A 27,667-nucleotide genomic window follows, 5' to 3' on the forward strand; every position below is an offset into this window, starting at 1 on the left:
TCATGTTTAAAATGGCTTTATTAAAGGCTAGAGTATAAAATAGGATCAAATTACACGCTGTCAGTAAGACTTTACAAAGGAGAGGGCGCGGTGAAGACTGGAAGGCCACTCCCGCACCCGCAGGAGGTTTGCACCTGGCCAGGAGGCTGACTCTGCTGCTCCCGACAGGATCGGATCCAACCCAGAGGGCTGGGATTCAGGGAAAACCAGACACATAGAGCTGGGTTCCTGAGAGCTTCTGTGGGACACAGAGCCCCGGCGCTGCCTCCCAGACGCTGAACCTGCGCATGTGGTAGAGTCAGAACACTGGCTCCAGCCAAAGAATGTGCTTCAGAGAAGAATAGTGTACTTCATCATGATATATGGAGGAAGGGAAAATGACAAATACAGTTTTGATTTCCTGGTCGCTGCCACATATGGGGGGGGGGGGGACCAAGAAGCAAGTGTGGACTCTGCCCAGGCACAAGGACAAGCCCCAGGTCAGGCGGGTCCTTTAGGATCCCTCCTGGACTCCCTCCCCCCACCCCCTGTGACTTCCCACCTGCTCTTCAGAGGATTCCTTGGGAAGCACCACTGTGCCAGTCACATGGGGCCAGCCACAGAGGCTGCCTACACTCAAGAGTCTCCTGCCACGTCAATACTGTGGCCACGGGGAAGGAAAACACTGCTGCAAATCAGCTCCCCTACAAACAGTGCTGAAAGATGACTTGCTAAAGTTGCTAGAGGAAGGCAAACCAGAGCAGCACCTGGGACCGGGGACACAAGCTAAGTGGCAGGTATCACATCAATATTGGCTAAGTACAGCTTTGGCATGTCTTCCCAGGGGAGGGGATAATGGCGTGGGAGTTGCCATGTGCTTTACCTTGGAGCTCAATAGAATATTCCAGAAGCTACTTCAGACATTAAGGAGGCTACACCTTTCAGTACTGAAACCAGGTGCTCAGAGGAGGGCTCCTGGAGATTTAAGGCTTCAGGTGAGGAGAATGGAGTGACAGCAAAGGATAGGCCATGCCACCCTGAGCTCACAGATCTGCTTGGCATCCTGCAGGTGCATGGGGCCTTGGTCTAGGGGCCTTGGCAGGGCAGTGAGGACAGAGGGCATAAATACTGGATGAGGCACATGCTCCTTACCCAGCCTCACTGCTGTGAGCTCTCAGGGATGCAGGGGGAAGTTTCTGGAACCATCAGAAAAGCCTCTTGCCCTTGAAATATGGTCAGGTGTTGGGGAGTGTCCTTCACGATACAGCCCGACCAGACTCGGGTAAAGGATGCTCACGCCTGGAGCCTCATCCTGGAAGGTTCTACCTCAGTGAATCAGAAGAGTCCTGATGTCCAGCACAGCTGTCCCCACCCTGACTCCTACAGTGGTTGGGACTGGGACACCATCGGGACGGTTTTAATAACTTCCCGAAGGGAACTCCCACAGAGCCAAGGAACCTGCTGCAGCTCTGTATACAACAATGAGACTCTGATGTAACGGGCACCTGCCGCCCGCCCGCGGTCTGTTTCCTATGAGTCTGGGAGAGGAGGGACACAGAACACCCAACCTGGTGTCCGTGAGGAAGAGTACCAGGTGAGCACAGTCTTTAAGGATGATCTTCCACAGTGACAACCAGTGACCCGTGTCCATCCCGGGAGCCCTCCACAGGAAGACAGGAGAGTCGCTTTTGCGACCTTTTGTGACTTGGTCAGGGAACGTTGTTGGAGGGAAGGGGGAATGGAGTTGGAAACAGAAGTTGTATTTACAAGGCTTATTGGATTGCTAGTGTTTAAAAATCCCAAGTGTAAAACTTGTTATCAAATCATTGAAAATATCGTATTTATCTATTTGGTTTTACCAAAAACAGGGAAAACCTGGCAATATTTCCTAGTTTCCAAAAGACTAAGAAAAGAGTAGAGAAAACAGGAAAATACACAGGCAGTGCTGCCTTCTCCTCCGAACACCACGGCGGGCCACACTGAGGGCTCCTGGCTATGTTTCTGGGTAGCACCGTTTACCAGTTGTCCAGAAAATCAAAGCCTGTCTTCAAGAGGACGTTACTTGAGCTCATCTGCAGAGGGACAAGGGAGACAAGATAAGATGCAGGCCTCTGTTTCAGCCTCGCACAACCTAAAGACAGCACTTCATTTAAAATGACCCAGATGAAAACAGCTACTTCTGCCTCAGGGGCCCCTGACCTCAATTTACCTCAGAGCTATGGACCAGAAAGCTGCACAAAACCCAGAGCAAGGGACACTGTGTCACAGCCAACACCAGCCCCTCGGATGCCAGGAAGCTCTGTGTGTCCTTTCCAGAAGCATTCACGGAGCAAAGAACGCCCTGGTTCTCTACCAGCACTCTCCTGTTTCTGAACAGCATTATAAAGTGAAGACACATCTACCAGCCAGTGTCCGCTTCTCCCCTGGGGTAGCCAGGCCCACTGTGGACCGGAGGGAGAGAAGCTTAGCAGGGACAGGTGTGTGCAGGTAGGGTCTTGGTCGGCAGTGAGTGTGCAGGCAAAGAACACACACCTGGGAACAGCTTTGGGGAACTGGATCAGTTTAGTTGGGGGAGGCGGGGAGAAAGGGGTATTTATGCCATTGGGGAGGTGGCCAAGTTCTCTGGGGCAAGGTTTGTAGGGCCACATACAATTGGCCAGGACAAGGATGTTAGAAGATGCTTCACCTGCATACTCGGGGGTGGGGGTGGGGGTGGGGGACCTGATAGTGAGATCTGATCAGCCAGAGCAGAAACTCCTTACTAGGGTTGATGGTGGGCAGCTGACTTTCTGTCACCAGGTTGGGAGGGGGTAGATAGCCAACTTCTCACATCCTGTCTTTGAGGTTTCTGGGGTTAAATCTGGGGTTAAAGCTGTCTCATCCCTTCCCCTGTATCCCTGGGCCATCATGACCCAACACCTTTGTCCTAGAACTAACCAAATAGGCTAAGCTGTCTGGCCAACTAGCACAAGGATCTACCTGTCTCCAGCTCTCGATATTAGGATTATAAGTACTGCACTATGCTCAGAGTTTTCTTCTTAACATGGGCTCTGGAAATTGAACTCAGAGGGGGGGCCCCATGGGGAATCAGTGCTGTCCTATCCTGTGGGCTCCCCTTGGCCATCCATGAAAGAACAACCCCCCGCCCCCCAGCCTTCTGATAGAAACATCACCTACCTGCGAAAGTGCAGGCTCAGAGAACAGAGCATCATCATCTTCGTCCTGCTGGGCAGCAGGAGGTGGTGGCTTCTCTGGGGACTCAGTGGGGGTAGCCTTGGGCAGCAAACTGGCAAGGGCTTGCACCGGCTGGGGCACCTCTTTTTCTGCGCTCACACTGGGGAGGGTTTGCTGTTCCTGTGGCACAGGCTTGGCCTCCCTGTCTTTTGTGGTGGCCTCCTGGCGGCAGCAAGCTGGCAGAACCTTTTCCCCCTTCTCCATGGACTTGATCTGGCTGGGTGTCAGGGACTGGAACTCAGCCTCAGGCCCTTCCCGAGAACGCTCAGCATTGATCTTCCAGAAGGATGCTTCCTCCTCTTTTCGAGACGGTCCCAGGGCATCCAGGCTAGAGGACCTGCTGCTCTGGGCAGGTTTGGAACCCTGTGTACCCTGAGAAGCCTTGGCCAGGGGCCTGGTATCACCGGTCATAGTCGCAGTGCTGGGCTCCTGGATAGATAAGGAGGAGATGCTGAATTCCATCTGACTCTGAGTGGGGGAGGGAGACAGAAAAGAGAGGCAAATGAGAACAAGTCTCGGAACGCCCCGGGGCAGACATCTGGTTCACGCACATGCTCTTCTTCACGTATGTACAGATACTGTAACATTGTAAGCTGATTATTTGTTGGTCCCAAGTGACTATTTCCACAGTGGTTGCCATTACCCGAAATGCATTAGGAGTCACGAGGCCAAGCGCCATCACAATGAACCCTGAACAGCTCTACAGCCAGAACCAACAATGGCCAAGGACCCCTGTTGGCTGTGAGAGCTCACGACTGGATCCACCACAGTTCTGCTCTCTCCTGAGGGGTTGCTGCAGGCAGGTGAGGAAGAGCATGTGGGGTCCTTTAAGACATCAGAGTCCTGCTTTCTGAGACAAACACTCAGAGTGAAGGAAATCAATGTGAGCAAAGCCCGTATCTCATGTTTGAGTGCACAGGCCCACCGCTTTCTTGACCCACATCCAGTCAGCCCTGGTGGCCTCTAGAATGCTGCTACTGAGCGTTTCTGACAAAAACCATTGCCAAGGATTCTGAGCCTTCTGTCAAAGAAGAGCTAACTGCAGGCAACGTCTTCCCCACTCTGCAGAACTCGCCACTTGTGATCTCAAAATCAGTCCTGAGAAGTGCACTTCCCAGCTCGCCAGAAAGCCGGGAAAGTAGAGAAAAGCTCAGATCAGTCACAACCCCTTCCCCCATATTACAATACTATCATTCTTTTGTGCCATATTATTTTATACATGTTAAGTGTGGTCTTGTCAGGTCTATAACATGGACTTCACTTGACTGCAGCCTGAGCATCATACAGATCTTCACAACCTCCACGTATGTGTGTGTGCACATGTGTGTGTGTGTGCACATGTGTGTGAGTGTGTATAGAGGTCAGAAGACAACTTCGAGTATGCTCCTCAGATTCCAATGTTGTATAATGAATTCCTTTTGGAAGGAATCTTCTTGAGACTTAGGAAGTAAACAACTCAATAGCTTTAGGAAATCCCTGAAACTGACCAAACTCACCAGGCTCCTCTCTTACATGCCTATATAAGCAGTGAAGACTGCTGAGAGATGCTACTGGATAGGCAGACATGACTCAGACCAACTGAGCTCCATGGAAGATGTGCTCTTCAACCTGCTGAGCTGCCTGCAGGCTGTGCAGTGGGCTCCAGGCTTCCAGCTTTGGTGAGCTGTCACCCACGCTGGCGTGGGGTTTTGGTAATGCAGCTGTCATTGAGTCAGTTGTGCTCGTGTAAGTGACCCCCTCCCATCCATACTCCTGAAAATCACCTCCAATGAAACACACTGGTTCACCAAGTTGGACTTTAGTGGTATTCTTACTTTGATCTGCTGTTGGTTCCTTATTTGGGGTGAACAGACATTTGTTCACATTTCCCCGTGAATGATATTTTATAACAGCTTTCTTGTTCTTTGGTACAGGGTCTGTCACTGGTCAGAAACTCACTAAGAGGCTAAGCTGACAGACATCTTCCTGGCCACACAACACTACCTATAGATGCTGTACTGGCTGGTTTTGTGTCAACTTGACGCAAGTTGGAGTTATCACCGAGAAAGGAGCCTCAGTTGAGGAGATGCCTTCATGAGATTCAGCTGTCAGGCATTTTCTCAACTAGTGATCAAGGGAGAAGGCCCAGCCCATTGTGGGTGGGGACATCCCTGGGCTGGTAGACCTGGGTTCTATAAGAAAGCAGGCTGAGCAAGCCATGGGAAGAAAGCCAGTAAGTGACATCTCTTCATGGCCTCTATATCAGCTCCTGCTTCCTGACCTGCTTGGATTCCAGTCCTGACTTCCTTTGGTGATGAACAGCAATGTGGAAGTGTAAGCTGAATAAACCCTTTTCTCCCCAACTTGCTTCTTGGTCATGATGTTTGTGCAAGATAGAAACCCTGACTAAGACAGAGGCTGTGAACACGTCATTTGGTAGCTCTACTTTAAGGGGCTGTGAAGGTCACTTGGTAGCTCTCCCACAGCCTACCTCACACTCTTCACGAACAGTTTACACCCGCTGACCCTCACTCCACAGTGGGGGTCCCTGGAACTATCTCCAGGCTTGCAGAAACAAAGTATCAAAACGCAAAGATTCAAACTGCCCGTAAGTGGTTTCCGATGCACACTGCCAAGCTGCCTTACACGGTTGTTCTGTCTTATGCCCCTGCCGGAATGATGAGAGTCATTTCTGATCAACTGAGTTGTCATTTCAACTTGTGCTGACTCACAAAACGCAGGGACACAGATGGTATCATCTGGTAAATGGGCCAGTCTGTTTCATCCTTTTTTCTTTTCCTTTGTTTTTCTTTCTTTCTTTCTTTCTTTTTTTCTTTCTTTCTTTTTTTTTTTTTTGTGGGAAACAAAATGTAATTTAACACAGTGACACTGTACAAAAGCACAGGGGAGAAGAAGATAGTCAGGCTTCCTGTCCCCTAGCCAGTTAGGGATTGAATGGCAGAAAACCCAGCAGCCTGAAAGCAACTTGTCTAGCCTCTTAGTGAAACAGGAAGGGGCAGGGACCAGAGACTAGGAGCCTGGAACTTCCAAGATGGCAAGCTAGGAGAGGGTCGGCTTCAACAAGGGCATCAGAGGGCTGGGCAACTCTAGCTCAGGTCTTCCTCAGTGAAGCTGCCCTAGACACTGCTCGGGGGTGGTATCCCAGAGCTTCATAATGTACATACATTCCTACAAATTATAAGTCTTTCAGGGTTCCTCTCCATAGGCAGGGACCTCAGGACAAAGTGGACCACAACCCTTCTTCCATATGAGATGCAACCTCAGGACCTGAATGTGAAGTCGGCAACACTGCGGTTCTGCAAGGGACCATGGCCATGAGCAAGAGTGGGTGACTGAGGGGCTCTAATGTGGCAAGTGTGACGAACATGGAACAAGCTGGGCATACTGGTGTGTGCTTGTGCCCCCCCCCACCAGAGAACTTAGGTCAAGGGACAATTGCCAGTTCCAGCCTGGTCGGCCACCAGCACTTTTCCCCTCAAGGAAAAAGAAAGAAAGGAAAGAAAGGGAAAAACTAGAGAAGCAGAGCAATTAGTTGCGTCAGGCACTAGTCTACTAGAAGACCTGCCACTGGATTTCAGTCAGTCCAGATCAAGAGACTCTGGGGCCTGGCTTGCAGGGCTGAAACATCAGAGGCTACCAAGGACGGTGCCTGTGGAAATGGCAGGGTCCTGCCCATCATACGACCCACCTGTGTTCATTCATGATCTGTTCTAACTTTTACAGGCTTTTTGTTTGTTTGTTTGTTTTGTTTCGAGATACCCCAAGGTAACTCCAAACTCTATGTTGCCAAGGCTTCCCCTGAACTCTGGATCCCCCAGCCTCTACTTCTTGAATCATGAGATTATGGGCATGTGCTATCTCACTTGGCCTCAGGATCATTTCTAGATATAGCATTCTGAACCCTGCCCATCCCCGAATTCCCTAGTAGGACACAAAGACACTCAGACATAATGGTTGCTTTAAGTAAGTGAACTGCTAAAAATAGCTTGGAAGTGGCCCAAGACTTGGGCATGGGGTCGAGTTTGATTCGGAAATTGTGGAGGAAAGCCTCCCAACACAAAAGCAGTTTGACCCTCCCAGGCTTTTTTGACACCTGCCCCTCATCTTTGCTTAGAAGACTGTGGATTGCAAAACCAAGCATCCTGACGGGCGGACTGCCAGGTACTGAGGAAGGAAGCCAGGACTGGAGTCTGAGGTTGTGTCACTGCCTAAATGACAGCTGCTCCCGTCCCCTCAGGGACCGGAAGGGTGACTGGCACTCTGCAGCTTCCCAGGACAACTTGGAAGGGGCATGTTGCCAGGAGCAGGTAACTACCTCCTTCGGGAACTTCGGAGGCAAACACAAGAAAGCATGGTGGTGCACGCCACCTTTAATCCCAGCACTCAGGAGGCAGAGGCAGTCGGGTCTTTCTGTGAATCTGAGGACAGCCTGATCTCCATAGTGAGTTCCAAGACAGCCAGAGCTACATAAAGAGAGGCCTTGTCTCAAAAGGAAAAACAAAAACAAAACAAAAAACAAAAAAACAAAAACAAAAACAAAAAAACCAAGAAGAAAGAAGGCAGGGTACAGTGGCTGTTGCGTACAATCCTAACACTCAAGAGGAGGAGACAGAAGGATTGCCGTGGGTTTCACACTGGTCTGGACTATACAGAAGTCACCAGGTCAACAGGCCACAGCAATACCCTGTGTCTACCCACCCCCAAAAAAAGCAAGCAAGAAAGGGGATACTAGGGAGAGGAGGAAGAAGGGGAGGAGGGGGAGGGGACAGGAGGAGGAAGGGGAGGAGAGGAAAGGGAAAGGAGGAAGGGGGGAGGGTGAGGGGAGAGGAAGAAGGGGAGGGAAGGAAAGGGAGAGGAGGAAGAAGGGGAGGAGGGGGAAGGGACAGAAGGAGAAAGGGGAGGGAAGGAAAGGGAGAGGAGGAAGGGGAGGAGGGGGAAGGAAAAGGAGGAAGGGGAGGAGGGGGAAGGAAAAGGAGGAAGGGGAGGAGGGGGAAGGAAGAGGAGGAAGGGGAGGGAAGGAAAGGGAGAGGAGGAAGGGGAGGAGGGGGAAGAGAGAGGAGGAAGGAGAGGAGAGGGAAGGAAGGCAGCAGACCCTAACCCATCTGCTTCCTTCTTTCCTTGTGTTCACTTGATCCTTAACTTTGCACATAAAGTGTAACTAGTCTCCTCTAACAAGCCAACCTCCCCCTTATGGTGAAGGGCCTGTCCTACCGCAGTAAGAAGAGAAGGTATTCAGATCCTATCTGGCAGCTGGATGGCAGGAGGGAAGAACTTGCTCCTTGTCCCTGTCTAGGCTGCCTCAGCTGAAGAACCAAAAAATGGGCTCAACAAGGTCATGAGTAACCCCAAGTTCCCCATTCTGGGGGTTTCCTGGCTTGCTGGAAACTGACTCTGCAGCTGCCTCTCACAGACACTGATACAACCTGACAAGTCCAGGCTCACAGAAGAAAGAGGGCAGAGCTCTGGCAGATTCAGGACCCCAGAACCCATGGGAAGCATCACAGATTCAGCTCTGGGAGCCAGAGGTGTACCCAGAGCCCAGCTCTCCTATCCCAGGCTCAGTGTGCCCACAGGTCCACCCAGAGAAAACAGACACTAAATCCCCAGGGTGTAGAGCAAGGAAAGAAAGAGCCCAGCTCCTGCCGAAAGGCCCCAGACTGACGTGAGCCACCCATACCTGATACAGAAGTTAGCTGGCTTCACGCCACAGACTTGGAAAGAGCAGTCCAGAAGTCTTGGCTGACTTAACATGCGTTATGTGTGTGGCGTCGTGGGAAATGCTCCTCGGAAATGATGCAAAGGAACATGGACACACTATTCCTTTCTCATTACAGAAGAGCTACCATGGCACCTCACTGGACTTTTCCAGACAGCACTGATTTTGAAGGCCAGGCCAGACCACCTTCTCCTGGGGCCCACTCGGACCAAAGTGGAGAACAGAAAGACCATATGTGCCAGGGGCAAGCTTTTCCAAACATGTCCTCTTCAGGAATGGGAAAGAAGTCATGTGGCCTTCTTTCAGTGCCTAGGCCACTGAGCCGGCTCTGCAGAAGGACACTACATGGAAGATAACTGGAAGGGACAGTGGCCACTAGGTCACGGTCATATCATGGACTGCAGGAAGAGAGACTCAGGGCTCAACGGATTGCCTTCCATGATCTTGGGGGTGGAAGACAAGAATCTCCTCAGCGCCTGGCAGACCCCACCTGCTATCTGCACTCAGGGCTCCTGACTTCCCTACAGCCTGGTCAGTCAGACCGTGTGGGGAACCAAGGCTCAGCTGGTTACAGCCATGCTAAAAACAGCAAGACCACAACAGAGCCCAACATCTATTTTTGTGCCGCACTCACTGGAGAGGAATGTGTGATATTCAGCAAAGGGGGGAGTAGAAGCCGCTAAAAAGGACTGTTTGGCTTGGCGGCCACTGGCAAAGGTGACGGGCACACAGTCGGCATCTGAAGAACTCAACAGCCCGCCATATGCTTAGCATGTGTTCCGCTCGCCTGCCCTCCACCGAGGCGAGGAGAGTTGCCTACAAAGCTTTAAAAATCACAAAATTAGCAAAGGGGCATCTTACAGGAACTCGCAGCATGTCCCAGCTGGGCAGTGCCTCAAGTCCGTCCACCTCACATCCAAGACACTTGTCCAGACCAGGAGCTAAATTACACATGCCCCTTGTTTAGAAGCCTCGAGGTGGACAAATACTCACCTCTCAGGCTCCAGGGCAGCAAAAAACTCAGTGTCACCGTGAGACCCAGAAAGTGGCAGGCTGGGAGGAGCCAGGGTGTATGTAGGAGTCAATGCTACAGGCAGGAGTCTTAGCCCTCAGGCCTGTGACAAGGACACCTCTTCGAGTCCCTCAAGAGAATGGGTGGTATTGTGTTGGGAGCACAACTTAGGCAGAGAACTTTCCTGTGCATTTGCCCCTGCCTTGGCTACCCCTTTCAAATGGACGAACGTTCCAAGATGCTGTACCACGTGCTCAGCACAGCCCCCATATGGGTGTGGTTGGGACAGTCAGAAACGGGATATATACAGCAGCTGCAGGTGTGAGGTCTTCAAGAGAAGGTGGGTGGGATCTAGCAAGGGTACTGTAGTAAGGGAGGACAGACAGACAGGGTACAGTGAGGGAGCTGAGGGCTTCAGGGAGACCTGTAGGATATGGTGTCCTGGGGGCAGTGTTGGGGCCACCGAACGAAAGGAACTGCACAATATTCTAACCCACGGAAAAGGTGGAAGGGTCAGGACAGAGGGTCACAGGCTGAGGTCTAAGTTTCTGGGGGAGGGTATTAGGACAGCTGGGAGGGAAAGAGAGGGGCAAGGGAGGAAGGAGAGAGGCCACCATCAAGCAGGGAAAGGGGACATTGGGAGGAAGAAACATGGGCCCCAGTGTAGGCAGGCTCATGTTGGGATTGGGTGTACCCTACGGGGCCATTCCCCTCAAAAACTGACTGACACTGAGCAGGTGCATGGAGGCCATGGCTTAGAACCAAGCAGCCCTTCCGTCCTCCATGGGCAGCGACACCTCTGAGCCACAGCCATCACTCTGTTCTCCAGTCAGATGGTTATGTGACCTGCTCACTGACGGCAGGACCAGGAGGGAGGAGTTCAGATGAGCACATGAGTTGTGGGGAAGGGACTGGTCTGGAGGATGTTCTGTGTATTTGGGTGAGTGTGTGCTCACAGGAGTGCTATTTCCTCTGGGGAAAGGCCTGGAAAACAATAATCTCCCCTCTGCCTCCTTGGGACCTCAAACAGGCAGCTAAACATTAGTAAAGACAGAGACAGAAGCCAGACAGCTTGGGAAGAGAAGGGCCTTGGGGATGGGGTCCCAAGGGCCTAGCCCTGCTTGCCCAGCCTCCCCACACATTCTCCAACTTGTCTGCAGCCCAGGCAGGCTGAGAATGCAAGGAATCTTCTCTACTCCTTCCTCTCTCCGAGACCACGGCCTTCTGGCTTCTGGGATTTTTCCTCTGGAAACACAGGATCTTGAGAGAAGAATGCGGTGATCCCATGGGCTCCCCTCACCGCCACCCCACCCCCGGTTTGCCTGACAAGCAGACAGAGGAGTGGAAGAGATCTCAGTGGTGACCGGACCCCTGTGGGGGTGTGCAGGGTGTAGAGTGTGGAGGGGGTGCTGGAGTTACTGTCAGGGTAGAGGGATGTGTCCTACATAATGGAAAATCTGGATATGTTCATTTGCTTGACCTGATTATCCTACAGCATATGTAGATCGTGAAACACCCAGTGCTCCATAAACACTCGCAACTGTGTAATCAAATGGCAGTATGGGCGGCTGTCAGTGAGCTCATGAGCTTACTAAATGCCACAGAACTGCTCACTTGAAAGTGGCCAACGGGGGCGCTGAAGAGCTGGCTCGGCAGTTAAGAGTGGACTGCTCCAGGTTTCGTCCCCAGGACCAACATCTGATGGCTCACAACCACTAGTAACTCCAGCCTCACAACCACTAGTAACTCCAGCCTCACAACCACTAGTAACTCAGCCTCACAACCACTAGTAACTCAGTCTCACAACCACTAGTAACTCACTCCAGCCTCACAACCACTAGTAACTCCAGCCTCACAACCACTAGTAACTCCAGCCTCACAACCACTAGTAACTCCAGCCTCACAACCACTAGTAACTCCAGCCTCACAACCACTAGTAACTCAGCCTCACAACCACTAGTAACTCCAGCCTCACAACCACTAGTAACTCACTCCAGCCCCACGGGGTTGAGAACCTTCCATTTGCTCTAGGCACCTACTCATGTGTGGAATAAATCATCCGCATTCACATGTAAACAATTTTTATCCAGTAGTTAACTGGGGTGGGGGAGATCTCTCAGCAGTAAAGTGCTTGTTGTCCTGTGAGCAGAGATCTAAGTTTGATCCCAGAACCCGTGTTTAAAGGAAGAAAGCTGGAGCTGAAGAGCTGTCTCCAAAGCTACGTAAGAAGAGCGGTGGCTCTCCTAGGGGACCCGGGTTTGGTCAGCACCATTCACACTGGGCAGCCTGTAAGTGCCTGTCACTCTGATTCCAGGGGATCTAAGAAGCTCTTCTGGACTCTGTAGGTACCTGTGTTCACACTCACGTGTGTACAGACTGAAACACACACGCATAATTAAAAATAATACTGAAAAACAAACCAGAAAGGTGAGTGAAGTAGGAGTGCTTGTTACCCCGGTGCCAGGGAAGGAGAGATGGTGGAAGACAGGGAAGGAGGCTCCTCGGTGTCTCAAACCTGCAAGTTCCAAGCCGCCAAGGGACCTTGTCTCAAAAATAAGGTGAATGGTACCCGAGTACCAAACTTGAATTCGGCTGCTGGTCTCCATATGCACGAGTACACACATGTACTCTCTTACCTGTGCAAGATCCCCTTGACAACACACACACACACACACACACACACACACACACGTGCATGCATATGCACACATATACTCTTGGTAGTACATACAAGTGGGCTCCATATGCATGACTACACACATACATGCATGCACATCCATTTGACAGCGCACACATGCACACACACACACACACACACACACAGTAGTAAATGGGCTGGAGGTGCAGCTCAGTGGCAGAGCTCAACATGTGTGAACCCCGAGGTTCAGTGCCCAGCACCCCCCCCCCAGGAGCTAAACTAGTAAATTCTACATTAGGTGCACTTCATCAGAGTTAATAAAAACAATACTGGGGATACAACTCAGTGGTTAGCTCACCTAGTACTTGTGAGGCCAGTCCCCGGTCCTGCAAAAACAAGCAGGCCAGGAGTGGTAGCCCAGTACCAGGGAGGCTGCAGCAGGAGGGTTGCTGGGATTATGGCGATCCCCAGGAGTTGAAAGCCAGCCTGTTCCTATCCTACCAAGAGGTCTCAGGGACACTCACAACCCAGATGTGTCACTACCACACTGTGCGGGAAACCTAGGCTGCCTCAGTGTGGCTGGCACCACCCAGGCATGTGACTGAGGCTCTTCTGAGGTGTTGTGTGGCAGGGATCCATGACAGCTGACAAAATGAGGTCACCATCCATAAGGGTCTGCAGGCCATGGGGGTCTGATCTCTCACCCTGTGCTCAGAGACCAGGGCCCCACCCTTGCTAAACCCATCTCCTGTGTGCGGTTCTCATCAAGGTCCAGGTCACCTTTAAGTCCCGGTAATTATATTTGTTCAGCCCAAGGTGTGGCCTTGTGGGTGTGGGCTTAAGATCCTTGGCCTAGCTGCTTGGAAGTCAGTATTCTGCTAGCAGCCTTCAGATGAAGATGCAGAACTCTCAGCTCCTCCTGCACCATGCCTGCCTAGATGCTGCCATGCTCCCACCTTGATGACAGTGGACTGAACCTCTGAACCTGTAAGCCAGCCCCAATTAAATGTTGTCCTTATAAGACTTGCCTTGGTCGTGGTGTCTGTTCACAGCAGTAAAACCCCAACTAAGACAGTCCCTAAGAGGATCATAGCCCAACCTGTAGAAGCAGAGGTGAAGGTCCTCTGAGGCTCTGGCTGAGGGTAAGTCAACAGAGGAGTGGAAGGGGCTGTTCACGTCTCCACACACGCTACATGCCCCGCTCTGCCTCCAGAAACTTTAGAGTCAGAGAGAAGGCGGTGAGGACAGAGACAGCATCCAGGCAGCCCAGGCCTGTTCCCCGCTGACTGCCTTCACCCCCCAACCCTCCGTGCAGATCTGTGCAGCTGATCTGCTACTTTGTGGGTTCTTCTTTCTTTCCTTCCCTGCCCCCTTTCTTCCACTCTTACAACCCCCTAACACTAAATAAGAGAGAAAAGTGGATAGAAAAGGAAAGAGATCACTGAATAAACCCAGGGGTCAGTAAGGGGGCAGCATTATTAATAGACTACTTCCTGCTGATTAGGGGAATGAGGTTCCTTGGGGCAGGTTTGATCTTGACCATCAGGGTATCTAATTATTTCCTCCTCCTCCTCCTCCTGCTTTTTTCTTTGCAAATGGCTACTTAACAAACTGCAACCACCACCACCACCACCAAACAACAAACGACCCATCCTGCCTCTCAGAGCTCTACCATTTATATGCCCTCTGAAAAGTCCCCAGAATTCCAAATGTCACACAATCACAGAATCACACTATCTGCGGCTGGCAAAATCACACTCTTGCTAGAGCTCGAGGCAAATCATAGTCAGCTGCTGTGGACAGTCTGAAGCAACCCAATATCCCATACCTGGGGTTAAAACAAAAGCACTTTCTATAATTCTTTGTTTTTCAAAGAATCTAAAATCCCCAAATTATCACTACAGATCTGAGTTCTCCGATACTTTACAGTAGAAATTTTTAAAGCCCTACAGGGGGCTGGGCACGGTGACACACACCTGTGATCCCAGCACTGAGGAACTGGAGACAGAGGGATGTTAGCTTGAGGCTAGCCTGGGGTACATGCTGAGTCTCAGTCTCAAAGACTTGTGATACAGAAGTCAGTGTCTTTAGGTTATTTATGATCTATAAGGTGGTGTCTGGAGGGTTGGAGGAATCCATATTTGCTATGCAAACATGTTTGTGGGAATGGTTGCCTGTGTCCTCGAACACAAGAACAACCTCAGATGTCACCACATCAGTGCCAAGACTGCCTCACCCCCCTTAGGCCAGGTGCTGAGTATTAGATGCAGCCGATAGCACCAGGTGGTGCAGCTGTCCCTGTCCTCCAAGTCCTTGTGGATCCAAAGACTTGGTCTGGAGGAGAGGTCTCTCAAAGACCCTTAGGACTCCATCAATGTTTCCTGACTTTAAGCCTCCCTCGCCACTGGTCCCTTGAGTGCCAGGGTCAGCTAGGACATGGGCTGCAATCAGAAGGAGTAGGGAAGAGTGAGAACCTAAGAAACAAGGTTTTCGAACACACGGCTGTGTCTTCGGCCGCACCACTGAAAGGCGTAGTTAGAAAACTGTGACTTTCCACCTCTCCTTGGCTATGGGACACTTGCTCCTCTGTGGTTTTGCTGCCTGCTAAGATCCCTCTCCTGGACAATGGGGAAGTTGGGACATGTTCTGAAGAGAGCTTGATGCTCTCTCTGGCGGTGATGGCAGCCCACACGTGACTGACTGGGGGACCAGGGTCTGATTCCATGTGTCTGTGCGTGTCTGTCTATGTGTGCATGCACACAAGCCAACCAAAGTCACCTTATCAGGGGCTTTGAGCTGCCTCAAGGGCCATTCACCACCAAAGTGCCAAGCACTGGTGTTGAAGTATGGAAAAGGAGAAACTCCTGACAGGGCAACTCCAGAGGCTGGAGACACTGTGGGAATGGCAGACCTACATGGAGATTCAGTTCCCCAAAGTTCCTTTGCCCTACCAACACAGGCTGTCAACTGTGGCCCAGCATTAGGAAGCATACACGCCCTTTTGCACCCATCAAATGTTGAAAGAAAATGTACAGATACTCATATATTTTCAAAACCAACAAATGCATCTAAAGTTAATTTAATTTAACTTACCCTTGTCTCCCAGGAGAATGGGGCTGAGTGTTCATCTTGCCAAGTTATGTCCTGCAATAAAAATTGAAGGGTAAGTCTGAGGCCCAAACTCCAGCAACCCTGTACAGACATCCATCCAGGACAAGGAGGGAAGCACACACCGGACAACCTGAACTGTACAAACGTGGAAGTCTCTGTGTTTGAAAAGGCCAACCCTGCAAACTGTGCAGACCCAGCTGCTGGTGCCTCCTGCCAAAATGGTGTCTTAGTTACCAGGGAGACCTCAGCAGACTTAACCCAGAACAGGAGCTTCAGGAAACGGAATGGGCATCATTCTCCTCTGCAAAGACAGGGTAGAGTCTCAGTCTGACCAGGGCCAACTGTGTGGTCTGCAGTGAGGGCATAGCCTTCTGAACCTGTTTCCTTGCTTCTGAGAGGAGCTTACACATCCCTTTAAACCTGCCAACCTGTGCAAAGAACACTTCTGGCCACTTGAAAGGTCCAGTAACAGAATCAATGCACAGAGCATCAGGGTAACGTGAGTCTAAACATAACACTGCTGACGTTGTTCCCGACTCAGCTCACACAGTGCAGAGCTCTCCCAAGCTCGCTGGACTCTGACTCTGGCCGCGCAGGTCTTGTTTGCCAGACTGAAGGAAGAGCTTGAGCCTCCTCCCCACCCCCACAGAGTTCCTGTCTGTGCCTGGCTGCTACTGGTGGGGACCATTTATGGCCTAAAACACGGGGTACACTGAGTAATATGAAAAGTAGAACAAAATATTTTATTTTCTTATTAAAATTTGGGTGTTTAAAAGTATTATTTTTAAATAATAAAATATTTAACATCTGTTTTAAAACATCTTTTTTGTCTTTTTTTTTTTTTTTTAAAGACAGAGTTTCGTGTATCACAGCCTGGCTTCAAACTCATTATGTGTCCTGGGATAAGCTTGAACTCCTGAGCTTCCTGTCTCCACTTTCCAAAAACCTGAGATTACAGGCATTTACTGCCATGCCTCATTTATGTACTGTTGGGGAACTGAACTCAGGGCTTTCTACATGCTAGGCAAGCACTTTACCAACGGTGTTATATCTAAAACTCCCAAAAGAATATGTGAACTGAGTGACATTAACACTACATTCACATCCTACTGTCCCCGAACAATTCCAGGTGATTTGTATCGCTCCATGGAATGCCCAATAAATTATGTCCCTTGTCACCTGGCAGCCAGGTAGCCTGGCTCCAACCTCCACAGAGAGAGTTATTGTACCCATAGTTCCTTCTGCAGATGCTGACAGAGCCCTGCCTGGACTGGCCTCACAAAGGGCAGGAACTCCTGAAGAATGCTTGCAAATGCATCAGATCTAGGCTGCAAGCCAGCTTTCCTAAGGCACATGCCTGCTGAGCTGAGGGGCAGCTGAGGTATGGTTAAGAACTACAGTAACAAAGGCATGGTGGCTCTGGGCAGTTGACAGCCTGTTCCTAAGACTGGGGGAGTGAGGAAGCCAAGCTTCACAAGGCACAGTAACACCATAAGCCTTTTCCCTGGCCCATCCCCAGAGCCGGAGACGTCCAAGTCCCATAGCTGTGAGCGCAGAACTTCTGCACGAGCCAGGTCCCTCACATACTCCAATTCACACACTTTCCCCATTCCTACTCTCAGAGCATCCCAATGTGGGAAGTAGAGTCCTGGGTCTTCTGGGATGGAAGTACCAAGAATAAAGCTGCCATTTGCAGACAGAAAGTCCCTTATACTGGGAGATGAATAGTTGGTGGCTGTGGTTCCTGGCGCTAGGGGCTGGGCACAGCAGCAAGGGTTGCAGGCTTGTGCTCGGGTCCCTCTCTCCAGTGAGTACGCAGTGTCCAAGGGCTGCGCACTAACACCAGAGACAGCCTGTTCACTTGGATACATTATACCAAGACCACATCACAGAGAGTATATCTCCAGAGCTGAGTATGCTGCAGCAATCACTGGGGCCAGGCACTAAGAGAGCCAAAAGACACCTCAGCTATATGGCTAATACAGTCCCCCATCAGCAGCCATTGGTCCTGCACAGTGGTAATTCGAATTTGGCAATGTCCATTGGGATCTTGGCTCTGAAACTGACTTTTGCTGCTTTTTTGAAGAAAATATTTATTTATATGTATGTGTGTTCATGTACACACACACACACGCGCACACACTTATGAGTGCAGGTGCCTGTGAAGGTTGGAAGAGATGTCACATTGTCCCAGAGCTGGAGTTACAGACACTGTGAGCCACCACACATGGGTGCCAGGATCCAAACTCAGGTCCTCTGCAAGAGCAGTGGATGCTCTAACCACTGGGATGCCGGCCTCTCCAGCCCGCTTGGGCTATTTTGCACTACACGGATGTCAGGAAAAACTTCTAAAAATGAGAACAGGGTCACTGCATTCCACTTTGGAATTTCGGCTAAATCCCAGTTACTTCCAATGTCTAAATTCGGCTCCTCCAAAAATGGCCACGGCTGTCTGGAGGAATGTGAGTTAATGCCTGGGGGCCTCAAAGGCGGCTACAGCCTGTCCTCATCTCCTCAGGCCACTGGGGATGGAGGGAGTGAGGGAAGTGACCCAGAAGTCTGAGATCGTAGGCTCTTGGGACGCGGTGCGCTGCTCTCAGAGGTAGTAAGGCTGAAAGTGTTGCCTTCAGTGGGAAGGGAAGCAGGTCAGTGGAACAGATGCTGTTGATTCTCCGTGTGACTGCGGGGGAGGTGAAGGGACTGTCTGGCTAATAGACTGTCTCCGCTGAGGCCACCAGCCCAAGCCATGTTGGCAGACAGAGGCAGTATGTAGTGATCGACCACAAGCGTGGAAGCTGGACCCATCCACATGTCACCTCCCTGATCTCTAGTGAGCGCCTTAGGTCAGTCCCTTTGAGTCTTTGAGGCACTGGCTGTGGGAGGCAACCGCCAGCAAGACTCCAGGAAACAAAAGTCAGGGCGCAGTGGCGGTGGGGTCCGAGCCCCAGTGGTTGCTTCCTGGAACTCCAAAGAGGGTCACAGGCGGCAAGAGATCTACTTTTGTTTGTTTCATCGAGAAACAAATTCCTTGGATTTCTGTGCTTCTGAGCTCATAAAAAATAATAAAGCACTTCGAAAAAATAAATCTGCCAAACAAAAATGTGGCAGGAGCGCTGTAGTCAGCCAGCAGTGACAATGCCTCCAGCCATAGACCGTGCTGGCGCCCAGGCTGCCAGGACCAGGGCAGGCGCCCAGGCCACTACCACAAATGGCAGCAGAACCTCAAAGTAGCAATTCCTGCTCCCACACACAGAAACGAATTCAAACTCACACACATACACACTCCCATATATACTCTCACACATAAATGCATTCCTATACACGTACATACTCCCACACAAAGATACACTCTCACACAGGCATACACACACATACACACTCCCATACAGACATACTCTCACACATAAATGCATTCCTATACACAAACACACTCACACACAAAGATACACTCTCACACAGGCATATACACACACACACACACTCCCACACATAGGTACACTCTCATACACAGACATACATAGACACATATAGACACTTCCATACATACTCTCACACACAGACATACACATAGACACATTTCCACACATAGATACACTCTCACACTCAGGCATATACACATAGACATGCTCAGACACTCAGACACTTGCACACAGATACATCTGCATATAAACATACAAACATACTCATACTCACAAAATACATACACAGAAATACACATGGTCACAGATATACACAAACACACACAGACACATATTTATACATATATGAATATCTCACACACACATATACAGTGCTTCTTCTAGTCCCACAGTAACCAGGAGGCAACCAAAATATGGCCAGGTGAAGGTCTGTGGTGAGGTCCTGCACTCTTACTCTGGGGTTGCTGGCAAGCCCTCGGCCTGCCTCCCAGGCTCTCAGGCCTGAGACAGCAAAAGCAACACACACACACACACACACACACACACACACACACACCACACTACACCACACATGCGTGCACACACAAGTGCATGTCCCTCAGCCGTCAGGGTCAGGACAGCACAGGTGACCTTGACTCTGGCCAAGTCAGAATAGCCAAAGCAGACCGGAAACCACAGGAGACAGACCTAATAGGACACAGAAGCACCTAAAACAACAGAAAGCCCTGAAGGCAGCAATCAGGAGCAGGTCTACACAGGGCACCCTACTGGTCCTCAAAGCAGAGACAAGCTCTCCAGACAGAAGCACTAAAACTAACTTTACTACCACTGCTTTAGGTGCATCTGCACTGCCTGGAAACTCTTGACACATTTGCCTCTGAAGGAAAGCAGTATTACTGTGTATGATACAGATACACATTTCTAAGTGAAATAAGCCAGACACAAGATTAAACACGGTTTTTACAGTCCCATCTACACACAATAGGAGAATATGAAAACTCACAGTGACAGAAAGCAAGCAGACGCTGGAGTGGGGTGGGGGATGGGCAGTTGTTAACTTGTACTGTTTTATTGCTTAATGGATACAAAGTTTCTTTTCAAAGTAACACAACTAGCTGGGCAGGGCAGTGAGTGGCTGGTGCTGCAGATCTGAACTCAACCTTCCAGAACAGTGAAGGTGGAAGAAAGACAACCAACTCCACAAGTGGCACACATACTCACAAAGATACAGCAACGTATCCACAATAAAACTTATAAAGTAAGCAAACAAAACATGGCTGGGACCAAGCCTTTAGTCCTAGCACTTAGGAAGCAGCGGCAAGGGGCATGGCTCACATTTGTAACTTCAGCACTCAGGAAGCAGAGGCCAGAGGACCAGAAGTGCACGGCCATCCTCAGCTACAGTGAGTTCAAGGACTGCCTGGAACTCATGAGATACCATTTTTTAGTATTTTGTTAGTTTCTTGAGACAGGGTCTCTCGATATAGATCTGGCTATCCTGGAATTTGCCCGTGGACCAGGCTGGCCTTAAACTCACAGAGATCCACCTGCCTCTGCCTCCCGAGAGCTGGGATTAAAGGTGTGACCACCACTGCCAGGCCAGAGACCCTGTCTTAAAGAAGGAAGACCTGGCTGTGATGGCAAGTCCTGCTTATGCACATCACAGGGAAATGAACAGCTCCTGGGAAGACGGTGCAGAACCGAGGATGCTGATCACTAAGTGGGAGCTGCCAGCCTGGCCGATCGCAGCCTGTGAGTCCAAGTCTCCTGGGAAACAGATCAGAGATAGTATGACCGGGTGTGTAAAGCCATCTGTGTGCAAAGGTCCTCTACAAAAACTACCTAGCTACTACAGACTGGCTCCACACTCCTCAGCAGGGCAGCCCCAGGGGGCCTCTTTGTTCTTCCTGGCATTTGAAGATTACACACTAACCAGTGCATAAAACATGTTTAATCACAATGTTTCAGAACTCCAGTCCCCATGCCCTGCCCACTGTACACACCCTGACCACAAAGCGGACTCCAATGTACAGTTTAACTATCACCTTCTGCAAGGACTGTCCACTTTCCAAAAGCGAGAACCCCAACTATTAAGTCCCAGAAATAGGGCCGGTTTCCTCCAGGACCCAGAAGCAGGGTCGGCAGTCATAGGGTGCTCCGGGGACCACAAATGGTCAGCCCAGGATCCGGGAGGTATCTATGGGACAGGCAATGGCACTGAGGCTCAGACTAAGAGAGAGAGCCAGAGCGAGGGAGATCTGACAGCAGAGAGGGACAGAAAATGACCTGTGTTGACAGCAGTCACTCTTGGGTAGATACTGGGTGGCCAGGACACTCAAAGACTCAAGAGTGCAAGACACCAGAACCTGACGCCTGACTCAACTACAGGTACGTGAAAGACAGATCACAGCTTATTCAGGCCCAGTAATTGAAACACTGGCTCCTTTCCCAGAGGACCAGGGTTCAACCTCAGCATCATCATATTGGTTCACAACTCTATAACTCCAGCTCAAGAGAGTCTAACACCCCTATTAGGACCCTGTAGGCATGAAGCACACATGCAGACAAAACACAGAAATAAAATAAAAACAAAACCAAAAGTATTATAAAACCAACACAAATGAGGACCCGTGAGATGGTTCAGTGAGTAAAAGTACTTGCTAAACTAACCTGGTCAACCAGAGGCCAATGGGCTAGCCTGCTCAACCTGAGTTCAGTGCCCAGAGACCACATAAGGTATAGCAGGAACAGTGACTCCAAAGTTGTTCTCTGACCTCCACATATGTTCTACAGCCTGTAAGCATGTACATGCATATCCTGTGTATGGGCACACTTTCTTGGACACACACACACTATAATAATTCATTTAAATGAAGAGAAACAGGAATGAGGCTGGGGATCAAAGTGACTCAGTGGCAGAGTTTGCCTGGCATATACAAGACCCTGAGTTTAATCTCCAGCATCATAAATAAGTAAGTCAAGGGACTAAGGAACCAGGTGACCCCCCTCTCTGGTGTTCACGGTGCTAAAGCCCATCAAGCCCAGCATAGTGACATGGTGTATAAACCCAGCTACTCTGGAGGCCAAGGCAGGAGGATTCTACATCCAAGCCCTGCCTTGAGTTAGCCTAGCAAGACTTTGTCTCCAAACAAACTCAGAAGAAAGAAAGGGCTGGGCTGTGGTAGAGCACTTGCAGGGAGCTCTGGGTTTACTCTCTGGCACAGGAAAAACCCAGAAGGATGAACCCTTAAAACATGCCCTTAAAAAAAACCAACTGTGGGCTGGAGAGATGGCTCAGTGGTTAAGAGCACTGGCTGCTCTTCCAAAGGTCCTGAGTTCAATTCCCAGCAACCACATGGTGGCTCATAACCATCTGTAATGGGATCTGATGCCCTCTTCTGGTGTGTCTGAAGACAGCTACAGTGTGCTCGTATACATAAAATAAATAAATCTTTAAAAACAAAACAACTGTACTCATCTCTGCTAAAGTAAGGATTCGTAACTAGGAGCTCAGAGCTGCAGTTCCAAAGCCCTGGTGACTTAGCTTGGGACACATGCCACTAGAGACACAGGTTCAGAAACATGGATCTGGCCAGGGCAAGGGCCATCCCTCATGGTAATGAGAACACAGAACAGACTGGAAGGAGGGGGAGGGTCAAAGGAAGAGCAGGAGAGCCATCCCCATGCTTATGCTACTTATTTTGATAATTTTGTTACTTTTTTTGAGAAATGGCCACATTCTTCCAGCACTATAGGAACCTTAGTTATGGTGTGATTCCTGTAAATCAAAATAGGACTATGACATCCCAATGTGTTTCTTGCCCTCCCTGAATGGCGCAAACCGATCCTTTCATCTCTGCAAAACCAGTTTCTAGGCTGCCACTGGGTCACCTCCCATGGAAGCCAGCAATGGAGGCACCCAGGAGAAGAGCCATGTCTGCTGGCTCAGCTCTGGGCACCAGGCCAAGCACTATCAGGCTGGGTCGCCATCAATCTGCAAGGGGAACAGGAGGGACCGGGGCCCAGGCCCTCCCCTTCACAGCCTGCGCAGCTGCATCTGGACAGATCTGTCTTAGCCTGACAACCCACAACAGGCACAGGCAGAGGAACACAGGACACCAAATATACCTTGTCCTCATTCCTAAAATACACTGTATATGCCAGACAGAAGAAAATGGTGATTCGCACATTCCATCTTCCTTAAAAATCAAGTCCAAAATACAGAGAAATCAACTCTCAAATCTCTATCCTTACATCCATAAAAGGCTCGGCTAGGAACATAACTCAGTGAAGAACATGTTCACTACAAAAGCAGAAGGGCCCAGTTCATTCCCCAACACTCAGGCTAAAAGCAGGACAGACCTATAATCCCAGAGACAGGGTTCCTGGGGCTCACTGGCCAGCTGGCCTAGCTGAACTGGTGAATTGTCAGCTAGACAGAGATTCATTCCAAAAAGCAAGGTGGGTAGGGTACAGAGAGGCACCCTAGATTTGGCTTCTATGCCAGTGTGTGCGTATAAACACACACACACACACACACACACACACACGCACACACACACACACACACACACACACATACACAGAGAGAGAGAGAGAGAGAGAGAGAGAGAGAGGAGAGACAGACAGACAGAGACAGAGAAAGAGACACAGAGAGAGACAGAGACAGACAGAAATAAAAAGTAAAAAGAAATAAAGTTTTGTTGCTGAAGTGAAAGAGGAAGGAAAGCCCTCTCATGTCCCAGATCCAAAAGTTAAGCATCTGGTCCAACTCACCCAATAGAAAGAATTCCAGAAGGATTTAGGAGAGATCTCAAGCTGAGAGGGCTAAAAGCACTAGGGAGGCCTGAGGCTCTGACGGAGGGGTGTGTGGGAGGCGGCTGATCAGTTAAACGGCTGGTGAGGTTTGATGCTATCTGACTCCAGGGTCCTAAGAACCCAGCCTCTAGAATCCAGGCCTAGGGCTGCAGAGCTGGCTGACTCACAGCTCCACCTACTCCACGGAGAGGTGGCAGAGGCAAGCAGATACCACAGAAACAAGATACAGCACCGGGGCAGCTCCAAGCATCTCTGCAAAGGTCTGTTTGGACCTAAGAAAATGGCAGTGTTTGGAAACTCAGAACTCACCAGTGTGCTCAGATGCTGATGGGTGTGGCAAGGAGTTGGGGCTGGGGACAGGAAATAGATGCCACAAATTCCCGAAAATTCAGATATCTGGCTTTGTTGGGTTTCCCCCCAGTTAACAGTAGAATAACGGGTGATCCCTTCTCAACTGAACTTTTCATCTCCCAAAGAAAGCCATTCCCGGAGCTTTACTACTGGAAGAACAAACCTTCCAGAGAAGGAAAGAGCTGCCAGACCGATAAAAGCATCCATATAAAGGGCATGCCTTAATGTTCTCAAGAAAATTCGAAAGGCAGAGAGGACGTCCCCAGGGGCCTTGCCTGTTGCAAACCATTGATTCCACATTATGCTTTGCCAGGGCGGTTCTCTGCGGCTGACATGGCCAAACTTGAACCGGCACCCTGGGGCTCCAAGCCCTCTTCTTTGCTGCTGTGGAGCAGAAGTGGAGGGATTCAGGCAACGCTGGAGTCAGGGAAGAAGGCTGGCAGCCTTGTATAAAATCAATTCATACAGCAGGGAAAGATAATGGGGGAAGAGGAGACACTTAAGCAGCCTAACCCAGGATGCCTAGAGAAATTGTTGATTTTCAAAGTAGCTAAAATGTTGACCGTCCCTCCTTTGCTTCAACACTAAAGGCAGAGACCACTATCTCTACAGGAGACCAGGTTAAATTATCAAGGCAGGAGGGGGCTGAGTTCTGCCCAGGTCACCCAGCTTTATATTGTTCAGGGTAAACACACACAAGTGTGCTCTCTCGCGAGTGCGCACACACACACACACACTCGCACACACACACACTCGCACACACACACACACACACTCGCACACACACACACTCGCACACACACACACACACACTCGCACACACACACACACACGCGCGCACACACACAGATGCCATGCTGCTGTACCTATCCTATGTACACAGGCAAAGGAACCCTGACTACATCCAGGGTCACCAAGATCTGTGATATCGGTCTGTAATTAGGACCCTATTTGTTCCTGAAAGACATAAGAATCACCGGGTAATACCAAAAACAGTGACAGCAGATGACAGAAGAAAAAGTGACTAGATGTTGTCTGTGAGGGGCAGCAGTTTGTTGACAATGAAAGGCAGCGTCCTTTGTGGCAGTAGGAAGGGCTGTGGAGAGCTGGCAGCTTGTCAGTGGGGATGGAAGGATGGAGTGCCCTATTCAATTGGGTTTCAAGATTTTTTTTTTTTTTTGCTCACATCTGGGATCACCTATTTTGGGTATCAAATCATCCAGCTGGGAGTCACACCCCTATGCTATACCTACCCCTGTCCCCCATATTACCCCCTGTGGCCAAACACCAGTCCTACATGAATGATCTCTGAGGTGCAACAATGACTTGAATCTGATGCCAACCCCTCCCTTAGACTAGGGGAGTTTGTGGGCCCTGTGTGGTCAAACCTCTCACTATTGCAGAAGGAAGCACACACCACGGTAGACTCTACCTGTCCTTCCTGTCCTACCAGCCCCTAAGACTCCAGGCTGCTTGTCCCATGACACCTGGGCTGAAGCTGGTCATGGACTTCAGAGCTATGCTTTCTGCCCTTTTGGCACAGCTGTGACTCAGGCTGGGTGCTCCTGAGAGGCGCATGGAATAGCTCCTCACAAAGTTTCATTTGCGTAAATGTTAGTGTGAGTGTAGGTCAGATGCTATTATCCTTGTTTTGGGGACAGGATCTCTCAAACGTGACCCCCAGGGATCTGCCTATATGTACCTCCCAGCTGGAGAATCACAAGCTCCCTCTGCTTCCTGGTTGCTGGAGATCCTCACACATGCACAAGTCTTTATCATGGAACTCTCTCCCCAGGCCCTATTTGCTTTAAACTGTGCCAGTCCTCGAATGCAGAAACAGGGTTGACAGACACCAGATGAGGAACTGGGCGGAAAAAGAAAGTGGCCACATCTCTCCTTGTCAATGACCCCGGCTCCACCAAGGCTTGGCCTTTTGATAAACCCAGGGCCGGTGATCTCCGGTCTGTTAAGTGTGGACAGGGCTGCTTCCCCGTGGATTTGTTTACCTAAGACACTGCCAAAGCGGAACTGCCTGCCTGCTCATCACCCAGATCCAAGCACAAACTCCACCCACTTCTTTATGGAGATGCATATTTTCACAATGAAATGTTTCAGCTCCAGGAATATATTTTAAGACTTATATTTTCATCTCCTACCACACCCATGTTTTTCCTGGCAGAGCCCTCAAGAGTTTCAAATGGGATGGAGAGCAGAAGGCAGTGCTGGCGGAGAAGTCCGCCTTCACAACTCCCTGGCAGTGAAATGGGTTTGTGGCCACAAGCGCTCGGTAGTAACGAACATCGATGGATACCTGGCCTGAAAAATCTGATTGAAATCTCGTTTTAAACTGGTATTCCCTCCGCCTGGCACAACTCCTCCAGGAAAACAACAAAAACAAAAAACAAACAAAAAGACCCAAAAACTCTCCTAGCTTCTCCGAGTCTCCTAGGAAACCGCCCCACCCAATCGGACATAACTCTAGCTGCCATTGATTTTGTCCTCCAAAACAAAGTTGAGTCCCTGAGGAACCAAGTCCGTACTCTGGTGGCACTAGGGGCTTCAGGAAAACCGTCTCCAAGTAAAACACCAGGTTTCTGAGCAGCGCAGACTCCTGAGCCTTAGTGCCTAAAAGCAGGGTCAGCCTGGAGTAATTCTCTTACAGTTTTTCTCTTCCTCCAGTGTCTAGAGCCCAGGCTAGGTAATCAGGCTTGCTGGAGGCATCTAAACCGGGGCACACACGTCGCACCCAAACACACTCTCCATTGTGGTCTCCCAGGGACATACCCCAGGGCAGCGGAGCCTGGCAGTCCCACCTCCCCCACTGAGATCCTTATACACAACACATGCCGGCCACTGAGTGCCTGGTGATCGGGAACCATGGACATCATTCCTGTTTCACACCAGAAGATTGAGGCTCTGACTGGTAAACTCAACCAGGTTCGCTGGTTTCCTCTCCACTGTTCCCACTTTGTCTTTAAAGATCCCTTCTCCGGGAGATTTCTGAACTCCCCCTGGCCGCCCACTCTGCCCTGGGTGGCCCGTCCCGCCGCACCCACCTCGTCGCCGAAGCGCACCAGCTTCTGGCCCGTGGGCCCGCGCAGGCCGGGGAAGCGCGCCGGGTCCCGCACGTCCCCCGCGTCGGCGGCGGCCGGGGCGCGCGGCCCCACCAGGCAGCGGTCGATGATTTCGTCCTGCTGCGCGGGCGGCAGCCGCGCCCACTCGGGCCCGTACTTCTCCCGGATCTTCTCCTTATCCTGCATGATCTTCCTGGCCATGGGGCTCAGCGAAGAGAAGTAGGTGAAGCGCTTCCGCTCCCGGTCGTCCAGCGGCCGGTTCCCGCTCATGACGGCCGAGCGCGAGGCCGCGATCGCCGCCGCCATCGACGCCAT

The 27,667-nt window shown here is 50.5% G+C and overlaps 1 protein-coding gene across 1 annotated transcript; it reads right to left on the reverse strand.

Annotated features, from left to right (window-relative positions):
• Positions 1–27,667, reverse strand: LOC308436084 (uncharacterized protein C1orf198 homolog; the record flags this gene model as incomplete). The annotated part of the gene is made up of 4 exons (XM_080936876.1): positions 1–2,051; positions 3,157–3,681; positions 15,673–15,723; positions 27,335–27,667. The coding sequence occupies 4 exons, from the start codon at positions 27,665–27,667 to the stop codon at positions 1,995–1,997; spliced, it is 966 nt and encodes a 321-aa protein (XP_080793002.1). The 3' UTR covers positions 1–1,994.

This window comes from Micromys minutus (genome assembly GCF_963924665.1).
Source record: "Micromys minutus genome assembly, chromosome: 24".
Taxonomy (NCBI): Eukaryota; Metazoa; Chordata; class Mammalia; order Rodentia; family Muridae; genus Micromys; species Micromys minutus.